This window comes from Macaca nemestrina, chromosome 12 (assembly GCF_043159975.1).
Source record: "Macaca nemestrina isolate mMacNem1 chromosome 12, mMacNem.hap1, whole genome shotgun sequence".
Lineage (NCBI taxonomy): Eukaryota > Metazoa > Chordata > Mammalia > Primates > Cercopithecidae > Macaca > Macaca nemestrina.
Window position 1 is genome coordinate 59,303,997 of NC_092136.1, and position 10,516 is coordinate 59,314,512.

Genomic DNA, 10,516 nt, shown 5'->3' on the forward strand with positions numbered 1-10,516 from the left:
ACACCCAAAATAATTTTTTGCCACCGACCAGCCGTGAGTTCCTAGAAGTCCTGATAATGGCCTCCTGGTAAAAGTCTCAGTACTTACCTTTTGTTACATCTAGATTTTCCTGGCCTCCAATAGTTTGATGTGAGTCCCCAAATGAATAGTACCTCAAAGGAAGACGATCTAAAATATGCTGAAGCACCTTTCCCCTGTGGGACTGCTTGGCATTAAGTCCAGTGCCACATAAAAAGCCAATAGAAGTAAATACAAAAAATAAATATACTGAGCAGAGGTGCAAAAAAAAAAAAAACTTATATCAATATACTTCCAAAAATTTAGCTCTACCTTGTGAATTGACTGACCATTTTCCATGAAATACAACAATGTCTCTCTTAATATCAGCTCTGCTGACTTCTCTTGGTTTTAAATACCCACAACCACCAGCAGTTTTCCAGAAAGAAGCTCTTCCTCTGTAAGCCCAGTGTGTGTTCTCTGGCCTTTCCCTTTAGGTGACCCCAGAGGGGAGAACCCAGTGAATGGAAAGGAGGGAAAACAATAGTCCTGTATCAGAGGGAGGAGGTAGGTATGTAGGATCCTGGGTCCTAGTCACCCCACTTCACCCAAGCCCTGATTTTTCTTCTCTTTGAAATCCTGTGCAAACATTTGTTATAGGAAGCTAGAGGAATACACCCCACTAATTATTTTCCTCCTTTTATTTTCCTGTCCATTCATCTTTTTATTCAAGAAAAATAAAGGCATTTCAAATCTAATATTTAGCAGAAATAGTGCTTAGAATTGTCTTTGGACTTCTCTTTTCATTTTCAACAGACAAATAAGGTTTTCCAGTCAGTAGGTCAGTGGTTCCTAGGTCAAAATTATAATTTTGGTTTTGTAAGGCAGGAGAAAGATCTTAGACTCCAATGAGTGCCGAAACACAGTTTTATAGGGGTATTTTTCTGGCTTGTTTCTTGTCCACACTTCACTGGGTAAAAATGCAAAGAGGACATTCCTGTACTATATTTTAAGGTTCTGACTTTCACGATACCATCCTTCACTGTTTTTTAATTATATCCTGAGCCATTTTGATTTAGCCAGCTCCTATTTATCCTCAGCATGTTGTTTGTATACCACTTCCTTAGTGAATCCTTTCCTGAAACCTCATTTACATATTATCCTAGTGTGTTTTTTTCATGTATCATTGAATGTATGTAGGTGTTTGTGTGATCGATTTTTCACATCTACACAGTTGCCCAAGTGTAATGCCTGAGATTTCATAGGTCTTTAGTAAATATTTATTGAATGAATGAAAGGAGCTGGAACAGAAGGGCCTTCCAATGTCAGCTTTTTATATGACATTAGCACTTAAAGGTTCTAACTCTGAGTTGACCAGCATAGTGACATAAATGGATATTTGGAGAAGTAGGTGCAGATTATGGAAGGGAAAGATGAATAATTTGATCGAAAATTATTTTTCTCTTCCAAAAGGCCTCCTAAGTCTTCCATCCAACTTTGAAAAAAACTGAATTCATAAAAAGCAAGCCAAATGAACGCTGTCCCACATGCACCTCACACTCCACTTCTCTTCCTCAACCCCTAGCAGCAGAGCTACCATATGGATTCAGGGTTCAGCAGAACCAACATTTTCCTTGTATTCCTAAGATTTGTGGGGAGAAATCTTCTTCTCACCTCGAGTGTGTTGCTGTGGCTCACAGGTAATGCTATTGCCTTGGGCCGTGTCTACAACGTCTCCTCCTTTGTGGCTCACTCCTTGTATCATGTGCCCTAAACACAAACACCTGCCGTGCCGCCACAAATATCATTTACTGCCTTTATTCCTGCCTGTTTCTGAGAAAAAATCTTATCATTATCTAGGAAAACACCTTTGATACTGTTCCTCTAGATTTATTTCTAAAATCTATACTACCATGACTGTCAAGTTCAGCCCAGAATTCTCTTTCCCTCCAACAGGGTAGCATTTGAAGAGTCCCGGTGACCAAGCAGCCCAAGAGCCCAGAGATTCTCCCATTGAGGAAGGTAATCAACAACAGTGAGACTGGTTTAAGGGAGAAGACAGTAAAGAGTTTTTTTTATAAATAAAACTTTAAAAACTGAATTGGAATTCCAAGTACATTTAAGGCAGAAAAAAATAGCTAGATCTTAAACCAATGCCCAGTGTATTTGTTCATTGTGAAGAGAGAGATGCTTTCATCTATCTACAAAGATGTTTGCTTAGGCTCGTTCTTCTGGATACCTTATTTGAAGGGATTTCTAAATGATTATCTTAATGACATGCCAAATTACCTAATACCAGTTTACCTGATGGTTTATTGTAATCCAATACCAGCATTCAGGAATCAGAGGCATACTAACAGATGGAAAAGATACGGTATTATGGGATTCCTATTGGCCAATGCACATTGACCTAGAACAATCCAAAGCTACAGTGCACACCATCAGAAAAGCTTCCACTAATAATACATTTGGTTCTAGGCAACTAAAAAACCACAGCATGGAGCTCCGGAACTCCACCTTGGGAAGCAGCTTCATCTTGGTGGGGATTCTGAATGACAGTGGGTTTCCTGAACTGCTCTGTGCTACAGTTACAGTACTATACATGTTGGCCCTGACCAGCAATGGCCTGCTGCTCCTGGCCATCACCATGGAAGCCCGGCTCCACGTGCCCTTGTACCTCCTGCTTGGGCAGCTCTCTCTCATGGACCTCCTGTTCACATCTGTTGTCACTCCTAAGGTCCTCGCGGACTTTCTGCGCAGAGAAAACACCATCTCCTTTGGAGGCTGTGCCCTTCAGATGTTCCTGGCACTGACAATGGGTAGTGCTGAGGACCTCCTACTGGCCTTCATGGCCTATGACAGGTTTGTGGCCATTTGTCATCCTCTGAAATACATGACTCTCATGAGCCCAAGAGTCTGCTGGCTTATGGTGGCCACATCCTGGATCCTGGCATCCCTGGTAGCTCTAGGACATACCATGTACACTATGCACCTCCCTTTCTGCATGTCCTGGGAAATCCGGCATCTGCTTTGCGAGATCCCACCCTTGCTGAAGTTGGCCTGTGGTGATACCTCCAGGTATGAGCTTATAATATACATGACAGGTGTGACTTTCCTCTTGCTCCCCATTTCTGCCATTGTGGCCTCTTACACACTAATTCTATTCACTGTGCTTCGTATGCCATCAAATGAGGGGAGGAAGAAAGCTCTTGTCACCTGCTCTTCCCACCTGACTGTGGTTGGGATGTTCTATGGAGCTGCCACATTCATGTATGTCTTGCCCAGTTCTTTCCACAGCCCCAAACAAGACAACATCATCTCTATTTTCTACACAATTGTCACTCCAGCCCTGAATCCCCTCATCTACAGCCTGAGGAATAAGGAGGTCATGGGGGCCTTGAGGAGGGTCCTGGGAAAATACAGGCTGCTGGTACATTCCACGCTCTAGGGAAGGATCATGGCTGCCTCTCACCATTCCTGCTCCAAATAAAATTCTCTACTCACTCATTCCTGCTCCAAATAAAATTCTCAACTCACTCATTCTTCAATACTATACTCTCAGATGATACATACATTTTTAAAATTTTACTTTTTATTCAACTGCGAATCTGGTGTGTACAATGACCTTGACTTAAACTCATTTGGCACACATCATCCTGACTTTGGAAACCCACGTTATACAATATCCAGATGGGGGGAAAAACCTTGAATGGGTGTTGTAGACTCACTCTGTGGTAGGGCATCTTCCTGACACATTACCAAGTAGACATGGTAGGGGATTAGCTTTCCATTTGAACGTCATGTAGCAGTGAGAAGCAGCAGTAGTTTTGGACTGACCAAATTCCAATAGCCTCTCAGCATCAGAGGAGGAGTGTTCCCTTTGAAGCCGATTCTTAAACTATTAATAGAGAGAACAATTTTCAGAAGATATATTTGATTTCCTGTTTATTAGTAGATGATTGTTTGAGCAGTTAGTGGAAATGAATAAGGGTTATATGACTGCATTTGTGCTCTAGACCTGAGGGTTCTTCATATGGGTTACTTGAGTAATGATAAATAATTACATTGAAAGCGTGGGGCCGGGCACGGTAGCTCACACCTGTAATCCCAGCACTTTGGGAGGCCGAGGTGGGCAGATCACCTAAGGTCAGGAGTTCGAGACCAGCCTGGCCAACATTTTGATACCCGGTCTCTACCAAAAATACAAAAATAAGTGGGGCATAGTGGCGGGCGCCTGTAATCCCAGCTACTCGGGACGCTGAGGCAGTAGAATTGCTTGACCCTGGGAGGCGGAGGTCCCAGTGAGCCGAGATGGCGCCACTGCACTCCAGTCTGAGTGACAGAGAGAGACTCTATCTCAATAAATAAATAATAGAAAGAAAGAAAGAATGGAAAAGGATAAAGAAAGATATTTCTACTTGGAAATTTTGACAGTCTTTTTGAAAATGGGCATTTTTACATGGTCTAAAATTAAAACTAAAATAAAGAATGAATAAAATAGAATTGAAAGTACCAGTTTTAAAGTGAGTACAATAACAATGAGAGAAATTTGTTGAGCATATTGTCTAAATTTTTTAAATTGTGGACTTGTGGATATATGAATGTGTTTTTGAACATTAAAACAATTGAAAGAGGTTATATTCTTGAGGTGAGTATATGTGCGTGTCCATAGAAAAGGAAATATAAAATTTATAATTTACTTTCTAGCTAGCCTAAATATGCCTTATTTTTTTTATTCTACTCATCGGTGTGGGAAGATTTATAGCAAAATTCGGGAACTTAAATTTGTTGAGTGCAGAATTCCCAAAATACCTTGGCTTACATAGGCGTTACTATTCTTGAGAACAGTGCTTTGTCAAAACACAGTAATTCTTGTTTTCTTTACAGAAATAATATTACATTATTTAATCTGTAAAGCTAAACCCTAAAAAATAAAAAGTAAAGCTAATCTATAAAATTAATCTGTTTTTTATAAAAACTGAGAAAATTAAGAAATTTGGAATGAATCAAAAATCACTTATAAATTTTTCCTTTTTGTTGTACATATATGTATTTTACTGAATTTAAATGTCTGTGATGATGAAGGTCCTGGGTTTTTTTCATTTGAAATTTGGTGAATCTTCTTCTTTGCTATGAGGGGATATTTTAGAGTAGTGATGAGAAAGCAGACCAGAGTGCCTGCATTTGAATCCCTGTCTTCCTTTGGTCATCTATGCATCTTTGGATGCTAAATTAAATCCTTTGTACCTTAGTCTGCTGATGTCAAAAGTGGTGATATTTACAGGCCTCCTCTCATGATATTGTTGGGTAGATTAAATAAGATAATAAGTATCAGGTACTTAGACAACTACTTAGTAAATAGTGCTTAAAACATTTTGGCTGCTATATGGATAAATAGTAGAAAGCCTTTTAAAGAATCAATATTATTTTATTGTTTCCTTTTAGAAATGAAACATTTGTTTATTATTTTTATTGACAAAAATTGTATGTATTAATGTAGTACAACATGATGTTTTAAAATATGTATACTTTATGGAATTGCTAAATCAAGCCAACTAGCATATGCTTTACTTCATATACTTATCTTTTTTGCATCAGGAACAGTTAAAGTCTACTTTCTCAGCAATTTTCAAGTACACAATATGTTCTAATTACCTGTAATCGCCATGAACTACAATAAATCTCTTGAGCTCATTCCTCCTGTCTAACTGAAGTTTTGTGTCCTTTGACCAGCATCTCCCAAATCCCCCTACCTCAACATTCGGTAACCACCATTTTACTCTCTGTTTCTGTGAATTCAGCTTACAGGTTCTGCATATAAGTGAAATCATGTGAAATTTTTCTTCCTATACCTGGCTTATTTCACTTAAAATAATGTTCCCCAGATTCATTCACGTTGTTGCAAATTACCAGATTTCCTTCTTTTTTAAAAAGGAAAGATTTTCTTGTGTGTGTGTGTGTGTGTATCACATTTTTTAATCCATTCATTCATTGTTGGACACTTAGGTTGATTCCAGAGCTTGGCTATTGAGAATAATACTGCAATGAACACAGTAGTGTGGCTATCTCTTAAACATACTAATTTCATATTCTTTGGTTATATCGGCTCTATTTTTAACTTTTTGAGGAACTTTCATACTGCTTTCCCTAATGTCTGTACCAATTTACATTTCCACCAACAGTGTGCAAGAGCTCCCTTTTCTCCATATCCTAACCAACACTTACCGCATCTTGTTTTTTGGATAATCTAAATGATGGAAGGTGATATCTCATTTGATTTCCATTTCCCTGAAGATTATGAATCTTGAGAACTTTTTCATATACCCGTTGGCCATTTTTATGTCTAATTTTAAGAAATGTCAATTTAGGTTCTTTCCTCATGTTTTACTCAGGTTACTCCTGCTGAGTTGAGTTCCTGATATGTTTTGGATATTAACCCTTTATTAGATGTATGATTCAAATTTTTTTTATGCATTCTATAGGTTGTCTTTTCACTCTAATGATTATTTCCTTTGCTATGCAGAAGCTTCATTGTATTCATGTGGCATATCACATTTATTGATTTGCACATGTTGAACCATCCTTGCATCCATGAAATAAATCCCAGTTGATCATGGTGAATGATCCTTTCAACACTCGTTGAGTTCAGTTTGGGCATACTTTTTTTGAGAATTTTTGCAACTATGTTCATTAGATGAATTGGCCTGTAATTTTGTTTTCTTATAGTGTCATTTTCTGTCTTTGGTATCAGAGCAATACTTCCAAAGTATGCAGAAACAACATGAATTCAAAGATAATTTTCAGCCAAGGGAAAAAATTATAAGCAATCAGTTTATTTTACTTTATTTTATTTTACTTTAAGTTCTAGAGTACATGTGCACAACATGCAAATTTGGTACATAGGTATACATGTAATATGTTGGTTTGCTGCACCCATTAGCTCATCATGTACATTAGGTATTTCTCCTAATGCTGTCCCTCCGCCAGTCCCCTACCCCACCACAGGCCCCAGTGTGTGATGTTCCCTGCCCTGTGTCCATATGTTCTCATTGTTAAATTCCCACCTATGAGTGAGAACATTGAGTGTTTGGTTTTCTGTCCTTGTGATAGTTTGCTGAGAATGATGGTTTCCAGCTGCATCCATGTCCCTGCAAAGGACATGAACTCATCCTTTTTTATTGCATAGTATTCCATGGTATATATGTGCCACATTTTCTTCATCCAGTCTATCATTGATGGACATTTGGGTTGGTTCCAAGTCTTTGCTATTGTGAATAGTGTCGCAATAAACATACATGTGCATGTGTCTTTATAGTCATATGATTTATAATCCTTTGGGTATATACCCAGTAATGGGATGGCTGGGTCAAATTGTATTTCTAGTTCTAGATCCTTAAGGACTCACCACACTGTCTTCAACAATGGTTGAACTAGTTTCAGTCCCACCAACAGTGTAAAAGTGTCCCTATTTCTCCACATCATCTCTAGCACCCATTGTTTCCTGACTTTTTAATGATTGCCTTTCTAACTGGAGTGAGATGGTATCTCATTGTGGTTTTGATTTGCATTTCTCTGATGACCAGTGATGGTGAAGATTTTTTGATGTGTCTGTTGGCTGTATAAATGTCTTCTTTTGAGGAGTGTCTGTTCATATCCTTTGCCCCCTTTTTGATGAAGTTGTTTTTTTCTTGTAAATTTGTTTAAGTTCTTTGTAGATTCTGGATATTAGCCCTTTGTCAGATGGATAGATTGCAAAATTTTTCTCCCATTCTTTAGTTGCCTGTTCACTCTGATGGTAGTTTATTTTGCTGAGCAGAAGCTCTTTAGTTTAATTAGATCCCATTTGTCTATTTTGGCTTTTGTTGCCATTGCTTTTGGTGTTTTAGTCATGAAGTCTTTGTCCATGCCTAGGTCCTGAATGGTATTGCCTAGGTTTTGTTCTAGGGTTTTTATGGTTTTAGGTCTAACATTTAAGTCTTTAATCCATCCTGAATTAATTTTTGTATAAGGTGTAAGGAAGGGATCCAGTTTCAGATTTCTACATATGGCTAGCCAGCTTTCCCTGCACCATTTACTAAATAGGGAATCCTTTCCCCATTTCTTGTTTTTGTCAGGTTTGTCAAGGATCAGATGTTTGTAGATGTGTGGTGCTATTTCTGAGGACTCTGTTCTGTTCCATTAATCTATATCTCTGTTTTAGTACCAGTACCATGCTGTTTTGGTTACTGTAGCCTTGTAATATAGTTTGAAGTCAGGTAGCATGATGCCTCCAGCTTTGTTCTTTTTGCTTAGGAACAGTCAGTTTATCTTAATGTGGGTTCCCTCAGAATTTGATTCTGAGCAAGAATTTGAATACATAGTATATTTAGGAAGCAATTCCGGGAAAAACTAGTAGAATTTGCAAGAGGGAAACAGACAAAGAAAAGACTCAATAATGAGTGAGTTATCAGGCAAGTTTTTGTGGGCAATTGAATCCTAATCTTCCTAAGGAATTCTTGGAAAGAGTAAAACATGTATCTCAGAAGTATATTTCACCTCCTATGTAAGAGATTGTGTAGGCCATTCTTACATTGCTATAAAAAATAAACAAGATTGGGTAATTTATAAAGAAAGACTTAATTGGGTCACAGTTCTGCAGGCTGTACAGGAAGCCTGGCACTAGCAACTACTCAGATCTGGGTAGGCCTCAGGGAGCTTTTACTTTTGGTGGTGAAGGCAAAGTGGGAGCAGGCATGTCACATGGCGAGAGAGGGAGCAAGAGAGAGAGTAGGGGAAAGAGGGTATCACACACTTTTAAACAATCAGATCTTGTGAGTAATCACTATTGTGAGGACAGCACCAAGCCATGAGGGATCTACACCAATGTCCCAATCACCTCCCACCAGGCTCCTCCTCCAACATTGGGAATTACAATTCAATATGAGATTTAGAGGGGACAACATCCAAACTATATCAGAAATCTAGGGGTTTTTACGCAATAATTCTCATCAATTATCAATTAAGGCCGCTTGGTGTAGGGCACATTAGTATCTTAGGCCATTCTGATCTTCTGGGCAAGTAGGCATAACTGGCATGTTAGCCAAAGAAAGTTCTGTTGCAAAAGATGGCTGTCAGATGTCAGCATGCCCTGAAATGATAAATTAAAAGTGGGCATTGCCCTCATTTGCTGTACTGTAAAACAATAATATTTATAATAATGAATTTCCAGAAGTATATTCTTAAATTTACTAGAATGTTCAAAAAGAAAAAGAAATAATTGAGTGATGAGTCTGGTGGAGCATGAATTAAAATATTATGGTACATTATTTTAAACTTACACTCCTTGACTCAACTTCCCAAAAGTTCAGTTACATTATTGCCTCTATACTAATGTCCTACCATAGAAATATTACCTGAAATCTAAAAATAAAGCAACATTTGCCATTTACCTCCACATTCTAAACTGAGGTGCTATACCATTAGGGAGGATGTACATGGAGGTGATCAAGAGATGGCTTACAAGCATTAAGCCTTCATCTTTTTTAGGGTATGAAAGAGAGAGATAGTTGAAGGTTGGTGGAGAGAAATAAGGAAAGAAGAAACTAATCTTAAGTTTGTGGATGAGAGATTGAAAAGTACTACTGGAGAACTTCATGTCTCTTATCTGGAATTTGGTGAATGCTAGAACAAGTACCTTCCTCACACATGCCCAAAGTAATTTATTGATTCAATGCAATCTCCATCAAGCTCCCATTGACTTTTTTCACAGAACTGGAAAAACTACTTTAAATTTTATATGGAATCAAAAAAGAGTCCGCATAACCGAGAATATTCTAAGCAAAAAGAAAAAAGCTGGAGGCATCATGCTACCTGACTTTAAACTATAATACAAGGCTAAAGTAATAAAACCAGCATGGTACTGGTACCAAAACAGATATATAGACCAATGGAACAGAGAGGCCTCAGAAATAACACCACACATCTACAACCATCTGATCTTTGACAAACCTGACAAAAACAAGCAATAGGGAAAGGGTTCCCCATTTAATAAAAGGTGTTGGGAAAACTGGCTAGCCATATGGGGAAAACTGAAACTGGACCCCTTCATTACACCTTATACAAAAATTAAGTCAAGATGTGATGGATTAAAGACTTAAACCTAAGACCTAAAACCATAAAAACCCTAGAATAAAACCTAGGTAATACCATTCAGGCATAGGCATGGGGAAAGACTTCATGACTAAAACACCAAAAGCAATGGCAACAAAAGCCAAAATTGACAAACAGGATCTAATTAAACTAAAGAGTTTCTGCCCAGCAAAAGTAACTATCATCAAAGCGAACAGGCAATCTACAGAATGAGAGAAAATTTTTGCAATCTATCTATCTGACAAAGGACTAATATATAGAGTCTACAAAGAACTTAAACAAATTTATAAGAAAAAAAAAAAGACCCCATCAAAAAGTGGATGAAGGATCTAAACAGATATTCAAAACAAGACATTTATGCAGGCAATAAACATAGGGGAAAAAAACTCAT

General features: G+C 38.1%; 1 protein-coding gene across 1 annotated transcript; it reads left to right on the forward strand.

Moving 5' to 3' along the window:
• Window positions 1-2,211: 2,211 nt before the first annotated feature.
• On the forward strand, window positions 2,212-3,545 carry LOC105488700 (olfactory receptor family 2 subfamily AG member 2). The gene has a single exon (XM_011753014.3). It carries the CDS (start codon window positions 2,396-2,398, stop codon window positions 3,443-3,445), a length of 1,050 nt encoding a protein of 349 aa, XP_011751316.2. The 5' UTR covers window positions 2,212-2,395; the 3' UTR covers window positions 3,446-3,545.
• The last annotated feature ends 6,971 nt before the right edge of the window (window positions 3,546-10,516 follow it).

Bases quoted from the DNA above. Each gene is read 5' to 3' on its own strand.
- LOC105488700 (XM_011753014.3), top strand. From the start codon at position 2,396: ATGCACATTGACCTAGAACAATCCAAAGCTACAGTGCACACCATCAGA.